The sequence below is a fragment of the Harpia harpyja genome, chromosome 18, assembly GCF_026419915.1.
Source record: "Harpia harpyja isolate bHarHar1 chromosome 18, bHarHar1 primary haplotype, whole genome shotgun sequence".
Classification (NCBI taxonomy): domain Eukaryota; kingdom Metazoa; phylum Chordata; class Aves; order Accipitriformes; family Accipitridae; genus Harpia; species Harpia harpyja.
This window is the reverse complement of record NC_068957.1, coordinates 12,853,005-12,875,095: the sequence shown is the minus strand read 5'-3', so window position 1 is coordinate 12,875,095 and position 22,091 is coordinate 12,853,005. Positions and strand designations below refer to the sequence as shown.

The window sequence follows — 22,091 nt, the reverse complement described above, 5'->3', positions numbered from 1 at the left end:
TCTGTTTCTTCTCTAAGGAAGGTGAAGCCTGTGTCCTGGTTTCAGCTGGGACAGAGTTAACTGTCTTCCTAGTAGCTGGTACAGTGCTATGTTTTGAGTTCAGTATGAGAAGAATGTTGGTAACACACTGATGTTTTCAGTTGTTGCCAAGTAATGTTTAGTCTCCAGTCAAGGATTTTTCAGCTTCTCATGCCCAGCCAGCGAGAAAGCTGGAGGGGCACAAGAAGTTGGCACAGGACACAGCCAGGGCACCTGACCCAAACTGGCCAACGGGGTATTCCATACCATGTGACATCACATCTAGTATAGGAACTGGGGGGAGTGGGGGTGGGGGATCACTGCTCAGGGACTAACTGGGTGTCAATCTGCAGGTGGTGAGCAATTGCACTGTGCATCATTTGTACATTCCAATCCTTTTATTATTACTGTTGTAATTTTATTAGTGTTATCATTATTAGTTTCTTCTTTTCTGTTCTATTAAACCATTCTTATCTCAACCCACAAGTTTTACTTCTTTTCCTGATTTTCCTCCCCCATCCCACTGCAGGGCAGGGGGAGTGAGTGAGCAGCTGTGTGGTGCTTAGTTGCCGGCTGGGGTTAAACCATGACAGCCTGCTACATCACCCTGACAAGACCCACATCACACCCCTGCTATTTGAGGAAAAAAAAATACACAGTTCACTTATTCATTGACCAGTACTGAAATATGTTTTAACAGATGAATGACAGTAGTGATCCTCAAGAGTCTACCTGAGGCCATGGTCTGTTTTCTGAGGCAATGTTCCATCTAGGCCTGGAAGTCTGTAGTAAGGCCAAAGACCTTTCTCTAGACCATGTCATCCTTCTGACTTCATTTATACTTTCCCAGTCTACAATATACAATGAGAAAGGATGATGGTTTAGTTAGAACAAGCACTTCTCAGGACATAACCCTGCTGCCTCTGATCATTAGCTTTGTGCAAGATACTTAGCAATTCTTCACTCGTACTTGCTAAACTATTCAGGTCTTCCCCTACCTGAACATTATGTGAACAGATCTGCTCAGATACATAATTGAACAGTACAAGAGAAACTGCACTACCAGCTCTAACAATTAAGTCTAAGAAATCAGAAACAGACAAAAGCCACTACTTGCTAAGAGAAGCAGCTTGGTCCCAAGCTTTTTCTTCCATGCCATGTGAGTACAGCCAAGCTGAACCTCAGAGTCAGCCCTGCTGCAAGAGGGCTAAACCAGATGACCTTCCAAGGTCCCCTTCCAAATAACATTACTCCATGATCTACCTTGCAATTGATCCAACTCAGAAGATGCACATCACCTTTGTAAGGTTTTTAAAAGCATTTATAGGCAGAGGCCATGGTTTTTAAATAAAAGTTTAATTCCTTCATCAGGTCTTAAATTTAAACACAAATGCTGCTGAAAATCCTCACACCGCTGCTCCGATGTCCTGGCTCTTGGGTCTTAGGGCATTTGCAGTGCGGCAGCAGGGGCTCCAATACAGGAGGCAGGAATCAGACTCTCAGTAGAGCTCAGTGCAGGATGCAAAGCAAACAAGCAAGACACACACATTTTCCAGACAAACACCAATTCTTATACAAAAAGAAAAACGCTACACTGTAATAGAAGTGTTAACATTGCCACAGGACAGGAGTTCTAGGAAGGGAGAGAACTCTTCAGTAAAAGGCACAACTAAAGAAGTACTCCCCTAGATCGTGACCAAGTCTTTCAGTTAGTTCCACTTATACCCCAGCCCCTAGCCTCTCAAAGCCATGCTGGTTACTCTAGCAAGTAGTTTCAAGTTCCTTCTTTTCCCTTTTTCCCTTCCTCCAGCTCAAAAACAAATAAAAGAGGAGTGCTTATAAAAACCAGAGCATAAAACAGCTTCATCTATAACCCCACAAGAGTCCAGGAGAGACTTAACAGTTTACCTTACGATTGTCTGGTACAGTTACTAAGTATTCAAGTTTCAGATGATACTTATTACATCTGGGAGCCTCAGTCAGCTCTAGTTTTGGTATTTTTCTTCCAGGCACTTTGCTGCCTGTCAGGTTGGTGTTAGATCTACAGTTTTCCCAGTACTATGTATCACCAGCCTCTTCAACCCATTGCTGTAAGAACTCATTAGCAGCATCAGACCCACTCCAAGGGCTTCTTCAGGTTTTGTAGTCCTGCAACCTCCTATGCTCCTTGGTTTAAGATCTTTTGCAAGGAGCAACAATTTCAAGGCAAGGCAGACAGTGACCAGGACAAGCAACCAGAATGTGTCAGTAACTTACAGGACAATAGGACTGCAGGCAATGAGAGGCTAAGACAGCTGGACACAAAGCTGTTGTGCATTAGGTCACCCCAGCGTCTGAGCAGGCACTTGCTAGATGCAACAACCAAGCTACTATGGGATAAAGAGGCTCAGTTTACTAGTGTACTGGTAAAAAAAAAAAGGATCAAGGATTTGCACAGCAAGTCAAGGTGCAGCTATAGTACATGACAGCAGTCCTCTAGTCACTAGCAAGGCTAACAGTAAGCTGTGAAATTGAGGAACTGGTCTTAGCCTACACTAGAAACTAAAGCACACAACCACCATGAGTCCTCTACATAAGAGGGAGAGGAAGGCTTGTCCAGGATGCACCTTCACCACTAAGTTAACACAGTGAGGCAGTACTGCACAGACTATGCTCTCACCTTCACTTTGCTGTGTAGCATGCTATAGGACATTTAATTTCATCAGTAATTAAGATGAATTCAAGTTTGCAAGCTAAACTGATCTCCTTTCACGGGAGGAAGCTGTAGCGGAACCACCTCCCAAGTGTCCCCCAGGGCTTCACCTAGGGTCAAGCTTGGCCAAGATACAAGCCTTCCCCATCGCTCTTCCCCATATACTGTCAGGCATAGAGTGGTAAGACAGCCAGCAGTCACTCAGGCTCTTGCTGTAGAATCCAGATCACCACGTCCTAGGGAGCTCTACTTCCCAAACAATTTAGGGTGCGCATGCCAGATCATCTAACACTGCCCACAGACAAACCCTCTCCCTCCCCCACCCCAAAGTAACTGTGGCAATTAGCCATGTGTCAGTCCCGCTCTCCACAGATCTGCAGAATAGAGTCAATACTACTGATGAGCCCCAATGCACAGGGTTGCTGGTGGAGTTGGAGTGTTACAGAGATGAGCTTCTCCCCCCAGCCTCCCAGCGTTGGGATCAGAGCCAGTAAGCCTGACTTAAGCAGGAGGAGCTGTGGAGAACTGCACTGGAACAAGCAGAGTCTTCTACTGAACTTTACAACAAGCTGAACAACTTTTGGTTTTAAAAAAAGCCATACAAGCAGCAGCTGGCATCTGTTGTTATAAAGGGACATGGCTGAATAGGTAGGAGACAGATTCCCCATTATGAGTCCTCCTGATGGCCTCTGCAAGGATCATTGAGATGTCAATCACCTGGAGGGGAAGAAAGATGCATCAGTGTCACTGAGAAAAGACATCAAGCCTGGAAGAACGGCTGGTAAGTTAGGAAGAACTTAAGGAGTAAACTCATCACCCAAATCTATAACATGCCAGACAAATGACTTCTACACAGGATTGGGATTTACTTACATATCATTCTGAAGATATCCTACATATAGCACTACAAGAATTATTTCACTGTTGATCTTTGTCAGGATGACAGTCTACTGTCACCTTTCTTTGCTGAGACTCCCTAAGCTCAGTCTGTTTACCCTAGGACTATCTTATTCACTTTGTGTAGGTTGCAGAGAAGTTAAGGGAGTCTAAATCAAGATCAGATCGCTTCCCTTGAGTCACGAGGCTTTACCATCACTGCCAGCAGCCTAAGAAAGATGAAGCGACTGTGCTGCAGCTCAGCTCCCATCACTGTGCTGGCTCCACCTGGCGGGGTAATCCAGTTAAAAGGAGGGAAAAATCAAGTCTCAGTAAAACTCTAGCTCTGAACCCCAGCAGCTAAAGTACTTCAATATATGTAGTCTCAGTAAGAAGCACCGTGTTCACGGTGCATTAAGGAAACTAAGCGGAATCCGTATTTTACATTTTCTTTCTTCCAGATAGTTTGCCTCCTAAGGAAGGAAAGAAAAAAAAAAAAAACCCAAACTTAAGAGCTGCAGAGCAGACAGAGCATGAGACTTATGACAAATCCTTTAGTTCTATATTTCTCAGCACTGAACATCAGATGTTAGTTTAAAAGAGTGAGGTGTTAAGTGAGAGTCTGAAAAAATACTCCACTGCAATCTTTGGCTACAGCTATTTACATACTGATTACCAGTTTAACATTTTGCCTACATTAACTATAGTGTGGAGCTTGGAAAGATGTTGAAGCATCAGACATCTTTTAGATGTGCTCAGCTGCAGGAATATCATCCAGAAGTTAGTGTTGAAAACAATGCAACCCAACAGCAGTTTGGAATCAGCTTACAACTTACTTCCAAAAGCAGCTTAAGCTTCAATGCAGCTTCAACCAGCTGAGCTTGCTTTTCACCAGAATCCCAGTACGGGGGCATCTGCTACACTTACAACACAGTACTAGCTGAGTCTTGGCAGTGCCATTGACTTTCCAGAACTTCTCCAAATGCCTGTGTCCTATATATCTGTGCTGTGAAGCTAGCATTTAGGATGTCCTTGGCTGTGTATGCACTATAGCAGTACCTGAAGCTTCTGATGGACCTATTATGCCTGAATGCTCAGGTAAAGCTGCAACTTCCAGCTGTCCATTAACACAGGAAATCCTCAAGTTCTGCCTAGCTCAAGTTGTGCAGCCAATTTTTTTTTCCAGGAAAGTCAGCCTCAGCTTGGGAAACAAAATGCCACAGTACTCTTCCTAAATGGAAAACCCAAGACACAGAGAGAACATCAAGAGACCAGCTTTTAGCTTTCACGTGGATGGCAAAGTGTTTTTGTTTATCTTTGGCAAGTATCTGAACATTGTACTGTGGAGCTGTGTCAACTGCTCTTAGTCAAACCAGCAAGACATGTCCATGGGACAAGACTACACTCCCTCTCCAGCTCACCTGCACTGCTGTTATGACCAGACATGAAGCATCCACCTTCCCCAGACCAGGCCTACTTTGCTTTACAAAAGGAAGGGACACTCTGCTTAAAGGGCTGGGCATTACATGATAGATAGACAACTGAAGCTGGCATTACCAACTTTAGAAGTTCCTGTCAACTTCTGCTTCAGTATTACATGTCATCAGCATATTACTCCTCCAAAGTGTACAGATACAACTGCTTGCTTACATCATGGCCCCATTAGATCACTGATCAGATCTAGGTAAAACAAGCCCTGAAAAAAATTTACTTAAATGCACTGTTTAAGATGAGCTGGATTAGAAGTGCATTTTATCAATGTAACAGGTCTGTTATCCTACAGCAATAGGAACATGAGAACTAGCCAACTCTGCCACTGATTCCAGTACCAATGAAACTGCTGTAAACACTAAACAGTATTATGGGTTTTCGCACCAACAGGAGGACAGACAAGTGCTACCACCCCCCAGGAGTGACAGAAGAGAAAGTAGATGCTCACCTGGATTTTAGGGCACTGCTTCATCTTGTCCTCCTGCGGTATTGTGTTTGTGACTACAACTGCCTCAAAACAGGCGTTGTTGATCCGAGAAATTGCTGGCCCAGAAAAGATCCCATGAGTTAAGATGGCATAAACTTTGGTGGCTCCAGCTGACACAAGCCTACAAGGGGGGAAAAGGAGAAGGATGAGAAATTCTTAGCAAGTATTAAACTGACATTAGTGCAGGGCACATGGTAAGCATGAAAGGAGACAGTCCAATATGCTTAGGGGACAGGCTATCTTTGATTCCCCCCTCCAGCCCACTATTGATTTGGGGGAAGAAAACAGTTTAACAATTACCATAAAATACACCACAGGCAAAGTATACATTGAAAAAATATTGTTCTTAGCCCTGAGACATTTGGACTAGATCATACAAATCCCCTTCTGGTGATTTTTGCCAACACAAGGTAGCAGATACTTAATACTGAGTGTTGCATATGCTAGCATTTCTAGTGTAGAAGGCTTGAAAGATATCAAAGCTTGAAAAGCTTACTTCTAATAGAAATACAGATGTATGATCTTAAGTTGACAGACCTGACAGCACTTAGCTCCGCCTAGCATAGTCAGTGACTATAGTGGAAGACATACTTTCACCACAAGCATTTTTCAAATAAAAAAAGACACTACGGTCTTCTGTGAGAACTTTAGGCTTTTTACTTATTTTGTATGACATGAGATAATCAAGAAACCATATATTACTTTGTGAAACTTGATATGCAAATAATCCGATTAACTCATTACATAGCATTCACTAATAGGTTTCTGATTTAGGAAAGAATCAGTCAGCCCTACTCACTTGTCCGCAGCATGACAGATGGTACCACACGTGTCTGCCATATCATCTACCAGAATGGCCACTCTGTCTTTCACATCACCCACCAGCACCATGCGATCCACTTCATTGGCCTTCTTGCGCTCCTTGTGAATGAGGGCAAAGTCTACATTCAATCGATCTGCAATGGAGGTCACTCTGAAGAGAGAACAGTTTCCAAACAACACTTAACTCCACACACCAGCTTCAATCAAATCTCTTTTAAAACTATTAAGCACAGACTGCCACTGCAGTAAGAGAAGCTGTCACCACATCTGTTACTGCTCCCAAGCAATTAATAGAAGACACTCTGCCACCTTAGTTTTCCTTCAAGCAGTTGAACTGCAATGTCTGATCCAATCTCTCCCAATGAAAGCAACTAGGTTAAGATAAAACAGTCTTTCATCCTGACCACTGTAAATTAATATGCACTTAAACCTCAAAACAATCCTTAACCAGCAAGTTTGGCAAACTTGAAGCGATCAGAATGCTTGGGAAGTTATCATCTTTAATGCTACATTGGAAAGGCTTACGTTTTGCTACAAGAGGGGTTTACTTACACTCATATAAGCATTCAACTGTCATGCATACAAGTGCTGGCACAAGGACAGTGGCAGGAGTACACATCCAAGAACTGCAAGTCCACCACCTCACATTTACTTTAGTTAAAGTGACCACAGAACAACCTTAATAGAGGGACCTAAACTTTATATATTGATATTGATGAATAGTAAAGAACTTAAAAGTATTAAGAGTGAGAAGGAACAAAATACACATGCCCCTAAGAAATTCTACACTTGAGATGAGTAGAATCCTAGCCTCTGTAGATCAGACTCATCAGCCTGGGAGTCCTACTCAAGATGGTTAAACTAAACTGTTTTACTGAAGTATTTAGTTCTCCAGTACCGCCATAAAATACTGCACCAGCTAAGATCAACACATTTCAGTTTAAGTGGCTTTTGAAGAGTTTTTTTTCAGGAGTCAGATTATAGCTGGCTGACTTGGCATTTCATATACTGCATTATGCAACAAGCTACAGAAGTAGCTGAATATACAAAAGGTCTTGTCCAATACACGGGCCATAACAAAGCTACAGGAAGACATACAATGACCTACAGCAGTAGTATCTCTTGGCTGTTTACAATAGATAGCTTAAAACACTCTAAAGTATGTGAATCAGGTCAGCATGCACCAACATTTTGGTGTTACAGTCCTGGATTAAAGAATACATCTGCATGCCTTTGATGTTCACATGTAGCCCTTATACAGAAGCATCAAGAACAGCCTAGTTTCTCCTAATAAGCACCTGAGAACATTCTGAACTGCCCACAAACTGGCATGTTTATCTGCAGAAAGATGGGAGATTGTCAAACTATCAAAGTAGAAATGTGCTGTAACATATGCTGCTGCTTTTTGGAAAGAAACCATCTATCTTCCTTGCTCTCAGGGAAGAGGAAGAGTAGCAGCAGGCTTAAGTCCTAGCTAGATATTCAAATCAAGAGTAATAAAGTAAGAAAACATCTCAAGAGACTAAGCTGAATACTGCAAAGAAAACAGCCTGGATGAAAATGTATCATTAAGCAGCAGCAGTAACCTTGTCTTGATTCCTTCCTTCAACCTGCATAAATTACCCTTCCACAAAAAACTGTTTTAGTCCAAGGGATGTAGTAATTGCGCAATTCCTACCTATGCAGCTGTGATTCTAGAAGCTATTTAATTCTCCATGTAGCCTAATAAACCTTCCAAACATTCCCTAGGAAGAACATCTGACCACTCTTCACTAGCTGCCACAGACTGTCTTAAAGAAGATAGGCTGGCAGCGGGAACATGTGTCTTAAGAATAAGGTCACAAGCACTCCCAGGAATTCAAGTAGATACAGAAGCACCTCAAGCTAGCTGTCTGACAGCTTACCTCTTGGCTCCACCTGCATCTGGTGAAACAATGGTGCAGTTCTTCCACTCTGCAATATTCTCTTTGATCCACTTCAGTACAGCAGGCTCAGCATATAAGTTATCAACAGGGATATCAAAAAAACCCTGCAAGGAAGACAACAGGAACAGATGTAGCTGAAGGTCACATTCCAAAAACAGTTGGAAGAAGCCTTCTATATCATCAGGCATGCAGCCACCACCTCTCCACAGCTTTCAGCTTTCCTTTCTACTTCCCTTAATGCAAGGACAGTAGCCTTTGGGATACACAGAATAGTAATGCAAGAAGTCTTCAGAGCCAGAAATACTTTAGCAGCATAAATAACACTTCACATTTGACACCCTCACAACATGGAACTAGTTCTATCCCTAAGGGGGTGCAGAAAACGAGCATCAAACACACTCATTTTCAGAGCAGCTAGCTGCCTGTTTACAAAGTCAATCTTTAAAGCTCATTACCTACACTGTTTGCACCTACAGGAAACCTATGAAAAAGGCTTGAGTAAATTTGTTTTTAAACTAATACAGCTGGTTCCACAACTTTACACTGACCCAGCAGACTCCTCCAGGTAAACCTCAAAGGTCACTAAAAGCCAGAAGTTAATCCTGGACAGGGAGTAATAGGCAGGAGTGGGGGCAGCTACTCTAAAGGAATGCTTCAAGGAACAGGGGTAACAGATCCTTCCTACCATCATTCTTTCTGCACTCAGCAACACAGCAACTACAAGAACCAGGCTGAAACCAGCCAGATGCTGGAAGCTTATATACACAAACCCAATTATTCAATCAAATCTCACCACTGCTGCTGGTGAGTCAACCCTATGGCACACATCACAACTCCAAGCCTCTTAGGGAAGAGGCATACCCCCTTGGGCTCTGTTCTTTTATTCCATGATCTTTCAGGAAGTCTTCTCAGCTGTGCCCCCACAGATTTTTCCCATCTGAGCCAAAGTATTTCTGGGCAAATTATACTGGAAGAAATTACACTGAAGTGTGAATGGCTGCATTTTCAACTGTTAAAAAAACAGCCAGCCCACCTACTTCACCAGGCAGGAGATATTTTAGCCTTCTGGATTCAAAGTGTTTGCAGCAATAGAATAGATATCATCCCCTCTGCCACACCCCTTTCAGTTGCACTGAGGTGGTTTCTTGGTCTCAGAGCACTTGCTCAAGGTAGAAAGAAACAAGACTGATAATTTAACAGCTTGCTCTCCCTCCTCTCCCTGGTATACACTCTTGCCACTTCTCTTACACAGCTCTGGTCAAGATTTCACTTGCTCTGTGAGACTATTCTGTTCACTAAGCCAGCAAAACCCATGAATAATTTTCAGTTCACCAACAGCTTGGGAGAGAACCAAAGCCAACTGATGTGGAAGGATGGCACTGAATGGATACAAGTGGGATTGCCCACCTTGTCAGCAGCAAGCTGTCAGATCGCTGTCCTGGTCAACTGAACCCTCAGAAGCAGCTGTGCCAGTACATCTGGAGGCAGAGCTAACCTCAGGGCAGCAGTATTATCAGCCACTGTGTCAAACAGAGGACTGCTCACTTCTCCCTGACAACTCGGTAAATATCAGAAAGCTCTACTCAATATTTAAAAACACTCTTGATAAAGCCTTTCTCCATCTCAAATTCCTCAAAGGACCAGTTAAGAATACACAGTGTCACTATGTGGCAATAAAGTTGCACGGATCATTTACTAGCCCAACATTCATTTACAGAGGACTCAATATGCTTAGTCTGATCAAGAACATCCATAATGTTACCCATCCCCCATCCTCTTCTAACTGATTCTACAAGTCCCTTCCAGTCTCATGTTCCCAAGTCCTGATCACTGCTGTGTCTAAAAAGAGCAGACTACTGGGAAGCCTGCAAGGCAGTAAAGAGGCTCAGATTGGAGCAGATAAGTACTTCCCCGATTTTAGCTCCTACCTGAATCTGAGATGCATGCAGGTCCATGGTGATTATATGATCTGCACCTGCCACAGACAGCATGTTTGCAACCAGCTTGGCAGATATTGGAGCTCGGCTCTGGTACAGGAAAAAACAGTATTTAAGACAAATTCAATTCCTTCATCAAGACGTCAGTCTTCCACTTCTAGGCAATGATTCACAAGCAGTTACTAAAAGGAGTACTCATTAACATTGCATCTTTTCATCAACAGGTGATTACAGCTTCATGTACTTTCAAGAAGAACTAGATCTTTATGAAAAGATGCATTTGCAGTCCAATGCCCTGAGGTTTAAAGAAATTAAAATAAGTTTTATCTCCTTCTCTACATATTCAGCTTCATCTAATCCCTATCCAGCAGTCAGGACTTTCAAGGTGTGCATTCATCTTCCCAGCAGAAACCTTTACCCCATCCCTTACCTTGTCCTTTTTGTCCTGCCGAGCGTAAGGGAAGCAGGGTATGACAGCTGTGACTCTGCTGGCTGAGGCAATCTTACAAGCATTTATCATGATAAGGAGCTCCATCAGATTGTCATTGATTTCACCACAGCCACTCTGCACAATGTAGACATCCTCCCCGCGTACACTCTCGCCTATTTCCACACTGGGAACAGATGAGGAAAGGAGAGTTGTATCCAAGTAGAAATTAAAACACAGCCATTACGTATGCCTGCAGAGCAACCAAGTGATTGCATTCCCAAGGGTCTGTGGGTGACAGTATCATATAATCAAGGGTGTTGAGCAGGAACACTGTTGCTTATTTGCTCAGTAACTATTTTACATCGCTCACTGATCAAATTTAATGGTTCAGTCAGTAAGGCTAAAAGCACTCAGCGTGTAGTCTCAATCTCAACACAAGCTGAGCATGTAAACACCCCAGCACAGGCCTCGTTCTCCCTGAATCAGAAAGAAGTACAACCACCTCAGCTAAAAGCAGCAGTGTACAAAGGAAGCAAGGATGATAGCCAGTCAGCAGAGAAAGCAAAGCCAAACTTCTACCAGAAGCTACACTGCAGCCTCTTATTAGATTTAGAGTCATAACAGCTATTCACTGGCTTGAACAGAGAAGACCTCCAGCACTTTGGAAAGGCTTTTGGGGTTAATTTCCTCCTGGATGTAATGTACACTAATCCCTGCTGATGAAGGGACTGAATACAAGCCAAAGGTCCTGTTTGCCAGCAGCAAACTGCCAGCTTCAGCACGTGTATCAAGACACCTGCACCAGAGGCTGAGTTGGAAAGCAAGCAGTAGTCTTAGTTTTGAGGTTTCATACATGGCAATCCTGCATAAGGCCTTTCATAGGAACAGATTAACTACTAAGTACTTCCAGTACTTCAGATTAAAGAAGCCTGCCACACATCTGGAAGTAACCAGAAGTCAGTCTACTGAGGACAGAGCTTTTCCACAGTTCGCTGCTTATTGTGCTAGAGATGCTCACCCACTCTGCAGACTGCTGCCACATCAAACTCTAGAAACAAGTAGACAATGACCCAACCCACTCCTAATGGCTTCATTTATAGAGGACCTTAGGGTAGATTTCTAATTTCAATATTTCATTCTCTGATCTTCCTCCCCTCTTCTTCAAAATGTTCTTGATAACTGCTAGGTATTTATAGTCTTACTGCTCAATATCCATCAGCAAACTGCTGTCATCTTTATTGCATCTTACAACATACACCAAGATGCTGCTTCTTGTGAAAAATTTCAGCCAGCATGAGAACTTTCTGCTAGATAAGTGTGTAAATGAACAGTAGCTAGCATACAAGTGTCATCTCCAACTGTGCTTATTAACAGCCTAATATTAAGCTGATTCAGGACATTTATTGTACAAAAGTATCAATCAACTACTCTGTTAAAACAATATTACTTTATCTGGGAAGCATCTGCTATCAGTTTATTGGGGTAAATAAGATGTATATTAGATCTTAAAGTCACATTACCTGCTGACATAAGAACCTGCTGGCTAGCTAACTGGATGGATAAAAGCAATTGATAAAGGGCAATGAGAACAGTGAAGTCACAATGGCTGTAAATCAAACAGACTCTTTTTTACAACTCTCCTCAAACTCTTTGTACTACCTCTGAAGTTTTCAGTTACAATCAATACCCATGCAATAGAAATGTAATATTCTATGTCATGTGTACATCCTGGATTCTCCTGGAAAAAATTACTGTCTCCAGAAGAAAGGAGTGGGTTGGACCAGTCATTCAAGGTTCTTTGTATTACACTGTGTGGTGTATACGTGATTAGTGTACCTCTCTAAACCAAGGTTTAAGGGCTCCAAATAATTTTATCCTCTCCTTTCCTCTAGCTTCTTCAGGCAGGATGGCGGCAAGACTTATAAAGCATAGAGACAGAAAACTAGACGAATCTTAGGTTTCAGAGCTTGGGGGGCAACACAGACTGCATGACTGCAACTGCATCACGGGCTGCAAGGTGGTGTCAGCCGCTTGTCTTCCCTGAATAATTTTATGAATACCTTTAACATTCTGATGCTCTTCAGAGTAGTTTAAAGGCACCAGCTACACACTAAGCGCAAAGCTGTCACGCCTCAAGTCGTCAGTGTCTAGCCTCAGCACGCAAGAGGCTCTTCAGCGCGGCTGGAACCCCGGGCGGTGCGCTCCCACCAGCTCCTAGCTTTTGGGGTGGAGGGGGCAAGGTCCGGCTGCTGAATTCTGCCGCTCCGACCCCCGCCGTAGCGGCCGGGTGACACAGACCCTCTCCTCCGCGCGCAGCACCGCCGCGGCCCCCAGTGCAGCCAGACCACCAAACCCGCGGGCGGCAGCCCAGCACCCGGCGGCACGGCCCGCCGGGCAGGCCGGCGCTTTTCCGCGGAGGCCGCTAGAGGCACGGCCGGGCCGGGCCGGGGCCCTGCAGCCGCCTGGCACATGGCTCGCCGCTGCCGGGAGCTCTCCCGGAGCGCCGCGGCCCCGGCCTCTCCCCCCGCCCCCACGAGAGCCCGCCTGCCCGGGGCTCCGCCGCTGCCCGGGGTGTCACGCGTTACCGCGCCGGTTGCTCCCGCTCGCTCTCACTCAGCGCTCCGCGAGCCCCGGCCCGGCGGCACGATCACCGTGCCGCCCCAGCGCTGCCGCCCAGGACGGGGCTCCGGGCGGGGAGCGGGCTCGAGCGGAGCCAGCGGCGCTGCACGGCGGCCCCTTGGCTGGAGGGCGCCCAAGGGAGACCCGGCCCCGGCCCCGGCCGCGGCCCTGCCCGCGCGGGCTGCGCAGCTGCTGCGCGCAGGAGAAGGGCGGGATGCGCTGCGGGCCCTCCGCCCCAGCGGGGCCCAGGCAGGAGTGCTCCGCGCTCAGCGGACGTCTCCGAACGCGGCCCCCGTCGAGCCGCCGCTCCCCCGGGGCCGGGCCCCGGCCGCAGGGCCCACCCCGCGTCCCGCACTACAAATCCCAGCACCCCCAGCGCGGCGGCTGCGCGGACCCCAGCGCGGCAGCGCCCCGCGGCCCGCCGGGAGCTGTAGTGCGGCCCCGCCCCCGCCTCACCACGTCTCCTGGTTGCTGAACTTCTTGGTGACCACCTTGCCCAGCTCCAGGCCGAGGCGGTCGGCGATCTTCTGGGACAGGTCCTGGTGCGAGCTCCCGCTGAAGATCTTGATGTTGGGCATGGTGGCGGCCCTCTCCTTCTCCTCCTCCCCGCTCCGCCTCGCACCGCAACCGGCTGCCGCACGGGGACCCACCCGCCTCCTGCGCGGGGACGCGGCACGGTGAGCGCAGGCCACGCCGACGCGCGCCTACTCCGCCATCTTACCCCTTCCCGCCAGCCGCGCGGGCTCTGCAGCGGCTCCTCGCCCCCACGGACACGCCCCGGCGCGCTTCCCATTGGCTCCGTGGCGGCCGGGGGCGGGGCCCTGCCCGCCCCCGCACTGGCGCGGACGGGCGCTGGGCGTGGCTCGCAGGTCTCCCTGCGGTCCCGCCCACCGCCTCGACCACGGCCCCTGGCGGGGGGTGGGGGCGGGAGGCGTGCGCGGCTGCTCGGCCGCGCCTCCGGGGGGTGGGGCGGAGGGCAGGAGGAGGCCTGCGATTGGCCGTCGCTTGACCGCCTGGCCTACGATTGGTCAGGGCGGCCGCGGCCGGAGCTGGCCGGCGGCCCTGCCCCACGTGGCTCGGGGCGGGGGAGGTGGTGGTGGAGGGTGGGGGGACGACGGGGATGGAGTTCGTTGGTCGCATGATTGACAGTCGACCCCCACCCCCACCCCGGCGGCCATGATGGCTCCCCTCCCTCAGGGGCGGCCCCGGGGAGCGGCAGAGAAAATGGCCCCGCTCCTGTCGCAGGGCGCCGTGCCCGCGTCCCCCGCCGGCCTGCGACCGCGGCGGGTGAGGGGCCCCGCGGCGGCGGGGCGGGGGTTACCTCAGCATGCCGGTGTGCCTGCGCCCGCTGCCTCCTGCCTCCGCTGCCGCGGGCTGCCGGGGCCTGCCCTGCGCTAAGCAGGCGTCACCTCGCCGGGCTGCAGTACCGCGGCGTAATGCAGCACCCCAGTGGCATGCTGTACGGGCGTCACCTTGCCCGGCTGCTCTACAGCCGTGTCACACTGTACCGCCGTCACCTCGCCAGGCACCGTACGCCCCCCCCCCCCCCCCCCCGACACAGGCTGTGCAGGCGCCGCCTCGCCGGGCTGCCGCACCCTCCCCAGCGCTGCGCGGGGGGTCAGTCACCCCGCTGCGTCTCGGGCAGCGCCGCAGGGCCGCCCCCCCCCCCCCCCGGCCGCCGCACCGCCGCGAGCGACTCGGGGTGCTGCGGCACGGCAGCCACGCGCCGCGCGGGTCCCCTCGCTCGCCCTGCGCTGTAGCTGCCCCCAAGCAAAGCCCCCCCCCCCCCCCCCCCCCCCCCCGAGCCGTGAGGCGACGGCCTGCGGAGCCCCAGGCACAGCAATGCCCGCTGGGCCGCACCATGTCGTGTTCCTCCGTGGTTTTCACAGGGAACAGGTTCTCGTTAAGAGAAAAGGTGGCTTTTCCAGCACAAAGGGAAGGCCGGGTGCCTCAGCCGCAGGCCGCGCAGAGCCGAGCACAGCAGGGAAACGGAGCTCTGCTGCCCGACCAGCTGTGCCCAGACCGGCCGCGCTCAGCCCAGCGGTTGGGACCGGTCCCCAGCTGTTGGCTTCAGAGGTTGGGTGGGACTATGTGTCCCCGTTCTCAAGCTGGAGCAAGTTCTTAATTTTGGAAGGACAGTGCTTACCTTCTTCGCCAGAAGATAAACCTCTCGCTCTTTTGTCTTGCAAACTTCTACTCTACAAAAATACTAATAATTGATTTTCTTTGCCCTTTCTTTCAAGTATGATGTCCTCAGTCTCTTTTCCTTTGGCTGAATCGTGAGTTGATCCCATTTCAAAAGTGAAATGATGGTAGCAGGCTTTATGTGCGAAGAAGCATTGACTTCTCGCACGTACAGCCAGTCCGACCGGTCTCACTGCAAACTCAGAAAAAAATATCATGATAGCCATAATCAACATTTTCTGCACTTGTCCTCAGAATTTGCAGCAATACTTTCTGCTCTTTATTTGTCTGTTGGAAATAGCCTTTGGCCATGTTTTGAGATTAAAAAAAATCATAATTGTGGTGGATACTCTGAATTGCAAATACAGAGGTGCTTTTTTCTGTCTTCTGAATCACTGTTAAAACCCATATGGGTACTATTTTAACAGACTGTTTAATTTAATTTCTGAGGGTTTTTTTACATTTATAATCAGGGGTTTGTACCTAATTCTGTAATTAGTCTCCTGTGAACTTTCAGCCTGTACATGATTACATTATGCAGATTAATTTAGCTTTTGCAAAAATAAACATTGTGTTTAAAGGTCTTTAAATAATAAGCCACAAACAGCTTATTCAAAATTTGCATGCAGTTGTGCAATTCCTACTCATTTTACTTGACCGTCTCATAGACAACAAACTTCTGCAATGAATTTGGCATTGATAAGTTACTGCTTTGAGTCCTTAAGAATTCAACCAGAAGAAATAGTCCGCAATTTGGAGGCTGGCCTCATTCTCTTTATTTCGTCTTGCAACTATCCTGGACCAAAATGCTGCTGTCACTATCCCCAAGGGCCAGTAAACTAATGATTACAAAATCATACTTTGAGGAGGTTTTCTATAACCCTTTGGAGGGTGTCATTAAACTGGGAATTCATCTGGATTAAAATATATTAATTCCCATACTTAGCATTGATGGGAACTGGAATATCGATATATGGTAATTCCGATTTTTTTGGTGTAACTATAGCAGCTTGTGAAATGCTGTGACATACAGCGAATCCAAGCAATGGGAAAGGAAGAATACAGCCCTTTGCTTCTAATTTGTTGCTAAACATCGCTCATCTTAATAACACAGAAGAAAACTTCACCGTCAGATGGCTACCTGGTGGTTCAAGTGACGGGTTTTGTGGATACCTCCCAAATTTCTAGCAGCCATATTCTTGCACAAAATCCACATCACTGTAACCACTCCCTACTAATGACTCCTGTATTTTTGTCTGGAAGACACCTAAAAAAATCCAGCAATTTTGTTGGCATTCTTACATGGGCCTTTCACAGTTCACAACTTTTTTTTCAAATGATAGTTTGGGATAATTGGAAGTTTGCAATGGCTGTTCTGTGCATACTTTCCAGTGATAAAGCTTCGTAGCCTAAAAATAACTTCAAGGCCTCTCCTTCCCGCAAACCAGACTACAGAAGGTTTATTGCTGCTATTGCAGCTTGAAGAATTTGGAAGATGGATAACTTCTTTCCAGTCCCCAAAATACTTGTTTCTGGTTTTGAACCATTTGCTTCAGTCTTGGTTTAAATTCCATTTTTCCCTCCCCTGCTCTTGCATGCAGAATGAGTGTCTTCTGTGCCTCAACATCCCTGTCCCCTCCCTGTTTATTCATGAAACAGGCACTGGGAACCTGAGGCTGAAGGGAGCAGAAGGCATATTAAAACATGCAAGTTATGCCTCTCATTGATGAACTCTGTCTGAGTTTCCCCTACACAGGACTTCTGAAGTAGCATGTCTGTCAGTTTCCTCCTGGGATCACGGAGATGGGATTTGCAGGAGTGAAAAATCTGACAAAAGATGAAATTAGATCCTTAATCCTGTAAACCAGGGACTGGCAACCTTTCATGTGTAAAATCAAAGACTTCTTTTTTTTGCCTTTCTGAGCTAGAGGCCAAGCATGCTCTCAGGAACTCCAGTGAGCTGGTGGAAGCTGCCCCCCCAGGAGGGGAGATTTTGCGGAACTGCTGGTGGGTGACACCTTCTTTTTTTCCCCAAAGGCTGACAGCCAGGGGCTGGGTGCTGTGGCCGCTTATAGTCTCTCCAGCTCTGCATCGTCTTGCTGCATTGCACTGCTCACAGCAGCGTTAAATGGCCACGAGTGCCATCTAAGAAAAGTCCCTGCTACCCTTCAGTGTTTCAGCTACCACAATGTCTTTGTAGGTTAGACAGCACTTTGGTTATGAGGACAAAAGTCCATCGGCCTTAACGATTTATCACTATCGCTAGCAAAGCTCTTGGAACAGGATAATCTCAGAGATTTGACTGAGAAGAAGCTCTTAATCCACCAAAGTCTTAGTCAAACAAAGCCAAAAAGCTTGCTCCTGAGGTTCCTCAGCCATAGCTTGTCTATTAGCAACTTGCATTGCCATTAACTGAAGAAGGGACAAGGAGAACCAGCTTTGAAGAGGGAGATGTTTATCTGGTTCTTGGCCTAAATGGGATGAAGGGAGGGACTATGTAGTTGAAAACCACTGACCTGTAAGTCAGGTTGTCTGTCAAAGGATGCTCAGGAAAATGACCACAGCCTAAGTGAAGTTTGGGTGTTAAACTGGATTGGAGTATCTCAACTCTTGTGTGGGCACCCCCTCTCAAAATTAAAGCACCTAATTCCAGTTGGCTCGCTTTGTTCTGAAAGCAAAATATAATAAATTGAATTATCTACTTCCAATCTAAAGTATTTAATTTTCCTGTGGTGGTTTACAATGCGGACACGTACCAGTTGGTTTTGGTAGCAGAAAGAACAAGCTCATAGCCTGAGCTGCTGTGTTCCTTCATGTTTTGAAAATTGTGAAGTAAATCACTGTCCAACTAAGGAGAACCTGAAAGCCCACAAACGGCAAAACCCCCTTTTTATTTACCTGATTCTATAGAGATGCATTTAATCAGAAATACATTTGTGTTTCATGCCCTGAGAATACATTTTCCAGGAAGTTTTAAGCAGCGCATTAATGCCATCAACTTTCATGGTGACGTCAGTCAAGACAAGTAGCTCTTATCCCTCTGTTAGCACATTCCTGCATACAATTGCCACTTAATTACCACCCGCCACTTAATCAAGGACACATTTTCATATAGAAAACCTGTGGCTGAGGGTTATTTTTTTTTCTATTGCTTTATGACTGCACTGCCTCACAGCCGGTTCTGTTAGGAATAACACAAGGCTCTGCCTCTTGCCTTGGTGGCTGAAAGAAAAGTAGAAGCTGGAAAAAAAAAGTGAATGCCAAAAAGGGGTGGGAGGCAGAAAGAAAAGCAGAGGCAGAGAACAGGTGGGAGGATGAATAGGAAAGCAGAGGCTGAGAAAAAGTTAAGGCTGAAAAGGGCTGGGAAGCTGAAAAGGGGAGGGAGGCCAAAAGAAAAGTGGATGCCAAAAAGGGCTGGGAAGTCTCAAAGTTGTGTGAGAACAAAAGGGAGTGGAAGGCCAAAAAGAGGTGGGAGGCTGAAAAGGAAGTAGTGGCCAAAAAGTGGTGGGAGGCCAAAAAGGGATGTAGAGGTTGAGAAAAATTTAGGACTGAAAAGGGGTGGGAGGCCACACTGGGACTCTGAGTGCATGATGTACACCAGCCTCACAAACGTCTCGATGAGGCTGCTTAGCACCTGGAAGCTGCTCGTGATGGCAGAGAGCATGTGGGTAGGACTCTTGTCGACGGCTGCCACGCGGCGGCAGGATGCCCGAAACTCCTTGAACTTGAGGGCGAGCTCTTGCTTGTACTCAGCCAGCTGGGATATGTAGGGTTTGCAGTCCCGGACGTCAGGGCTCACCACACATTGCCTCAGGATAGTCAGGAGCTCATTGGTATCCAGCTGCACTTGCAGAAACCCATTGGGAAAGCTGTAGGCATGGCCTCGAAGGGTGTTGATCTTTGCCAAGCTCCCCTCAAAACTGGAGGTCCTTAAATCTATTTCCTGGGTCTGACTGTCACTGGGACTGCTGCAGGCTGTTGCGCAGGAGCTGCAGTGCGGCCCCGCCCCCGCCTCACCACGTCTCCTGGTTGCTGAACTTCTTGGTGACCACCTTGCCCAGCTCCAGGCCGAGGCGGTCGGCGATCTTCTGGGACAGGTCCTGGTGCGAGCTCCCGCTGAAGATCTTGATGTTGGGCATGGTGGCGGCCTTCTCCTTCTCCTCCTCCCCGCTCCGCCTCGCACCGCAACCGGCTGCCGCACGGGGACCCACCCGCCTCCTGCGCGGGGACGCGGCACGGTGAGCGCAGGCCACGCCGACGCGCGCCTACTCCGCCATCTTACCCCTTCCCGCCAGCCGCGCGGGCTCTGCAGCGGCTCCTCGCCCCCACGGACACGCCCCGGCGCGCTTCCCATTGGCTCCGTGGCGGCCGGGGGCGGGGCCCTGCCCGCCCCCGCACTGGCGCGGACGGGCGCTGGGCGTGGCTCGCAGGTCTCCCTGCGGTCCCGCCCACCGCCTCGACCACGGCCCCTGGCGGGGGGTGGGGGCGGGAGGCGTGCGCGGCTGCTCGGCCGCGCCTCCGGGGGGTGGGGCGGAGGGCAGGAGGAGGCCTGCGATTGGCCGTCGCTTGACCGCCTGGCCTGCGATTGGTCAGGGCGGCCGCGGAAGCCAGAGGAAAAGTAGAGGCCAAAATGGGGCGGGCGGCTGAGAGAAAGGTAGAGGCTGAGAAAAATAGGAGGTGTAAGAGGGGTGGGAGGCCGAGCAAGGAGTGGGAGGCCGAGAAGGGCTGCACCTCCAGCAGCCCCCCTTGGAACATCTGCGTTCCACTCCCCTCTGTGTGGGAGCAGAAAACCCAACCTCTGCGTCTGGGAGCAGTTCTATTGGCTGTTTGCCTTCTGCCTGCTTCTCTGCCTGTATCATTTGTTTCACAGGGATTATTTTTAGATAAATCCTCTCTCTGCTACTCAAAGCCACTCGGTTGCAGGAAGAACCATCTGGGTTCAGATTTCTACTGACTCTACAAGACCCCCCCCATTCTTTCCTTTGTAGAGATGATCACTTCATCGCAGGTATGGGTCTGAAGAGTTGTATTTCAGAATGAAGCTCACCTGCAGTACTGTAAACGCTACCAGAGTTACACAGCACGTAGCTGAACCAGAGCACATCCACTAGGAAAAAGCACACCATTTGTCAGGAAAAGGAGAATACTTTGGGAAATAAATGGTATTTTCAAGTCTCCAGTAGAAACAATAAAGACTTAGGGATGAAAAGCTCTTTAAAGTATTCTGTCCAGTCCGTTTGTGTTCCTGATCCTTTTACTCAGCTTTTTTACTGTGCCTTTCTAAGGAGCCCAGTTAAAAGTATGAGGATGGAGTCCTGTTGCTCTAGCAAGAGGTGAATATTCATTAGATGCAGGAGTATTTCCAAGGTGCTTTTCAAAAGTGGGATTTAGTAGAGTGTTATAAAGTGTCCTGGACCGTGTGTGTAGACCTGGTGCGTGTCCCCAGCCCTTTCATCTCTTTTTCCAGTCCTTGGCATGTGCAATAAACCTCACAGAGGCAGCACTGGGATTTCTGCCAGTTTGAACACAGCATGTTTGCTTTTTAATGACTTTATAGTCCAGCTGCAGAAAACACCCTTCCCTGTTCACTCTGTGTCTGGGGGGCAGGTGACAGCAAGGGGCACCATCTCAGCTGGGTTGGAAGGTTGTGCAGTGGCTGCAGTGGGATGAGGCACGGGCAGGTTTCTTTTCTGCTCATGCCCCGACATAGAATTACATAGCCTGACACAAAAACCTTTGGAAAAGTTTCCTATCATGTGTATGGACTGTTTTCATATGTACTAAATAAGGTTGGGTGATATAAATAAGCTGAGGTACCTGTCTTCCCTGGCAGTCTTCTCCCATGTCCAATTAAAGCCATGGGTGTCCTAGCCAGCTCCACCGTGTCTGCCTATGTGAGGAATTTGTTAGGATCTTCTACACAGGAATCCAGACACTGTGCTTTAAATGAGGATAAAATTTAGACATTACGCATTTCTATTTGACTGTCAGCTCCCCTGGGTGTGATGAAAGCAGCAGTGGGTCCCAGCTATTCAGCTCGCCCTGCTGTTGTATCTGGGGCTGCTGTGATTCCTGTGTAGTGTTGCCAGGACCTCGGAGAGGATGGAAATCCTGACAGGAGAATGCAGCCACTACGCCGCGGGGATTAGAGTTCAAAGTGCTTTAAACCATGGTGCCCAGTTGTTGTCTCCAGCTGACAATGACCAGCAAAGTCCACAGAGACACAAGCAGTTTTATCCGAACCTATCTTGGGACTACTGCTTGAGGTCTGCTAATTTTCCAGCTCCTGCTTTTGACATGTTAACCCCTGAAAGCCAGGTCTTCTGTTTTTCTCATGTGTATTAGAGGGACCAGTGACGGCCCAGTTTTTGTTCCTTTTCTGTCCATTGTCACTGATAGAGCCCTGGTGAGGACTCCTTGGGAGTGGACATAATTTAGAGAAGATTAACGGAGGGAGCAGACTATGGGAGTGCAATGACATCAGATGGTCACGAATACATGTTGTGGCTGAGCAATGCTCGTGGGAGGTGTGAAGGCCCTGGAGGAAATCTGCGCCAGCTGTCACGCTACAGCAAAAAACTCAGAGCGAAGGCAGTATGAGAAGGGCAGT

At 48.1% G+C, this 22,091-nt stretch overlaps 1 protein-coding gene across 2 annotated transcripts; it reads right to left on the bottom strand.

The window, feature by feature from the left end:
- Positions 1 to 1,355: 1,355 nt before the first annotated feature.
- PRPS1 (phosphoribosyl pyrophosphate synthetase 1) lies at positions 1,356 to 14,796 on the bottom strand. 2 transcript variants are annotated; one of them, XM_052813912.1, is made up of 8 exons: positions 14,619 to 14,792; positions 13,754 to 13,954; positions 10,679 to 10,862; positions 10,240 to 10,338; positions 8,291 to 8,415; positions 6,364 to 6,537; positions 5,526 to 5,685; positions 1,356 to 3,427 (listed from the first exon to the last, which is right to left on the bottom strand). In XM_052813912.1, exons 1-8 carry the CDS (start codon positions 14,624 to 14,626, stop codon positions 3,335 to 3,337), a joined length of 1,044 nt encoding a protein of 347 aa, XP_052669872.1. In that variant the 5' UTR covers positions 14,627 to 14,792; the 3' UTR covers positions 1,356 to 3,334. The 2 variants fall into 2 exon arrangements, with proteins under 2 accessions (XP_052669872.1, XP_052669873.1); XM_052813913.1 differs by lacking the exon at positions 1,356 to 3,427 and adding an exon at positions 3,434 to 4,059 and having other exon boundaries at positions 14,619 to 14,796.
- Between the last annotated feature and the right edge of the window lie 7,295 nt (positions 14,797 to 22,091).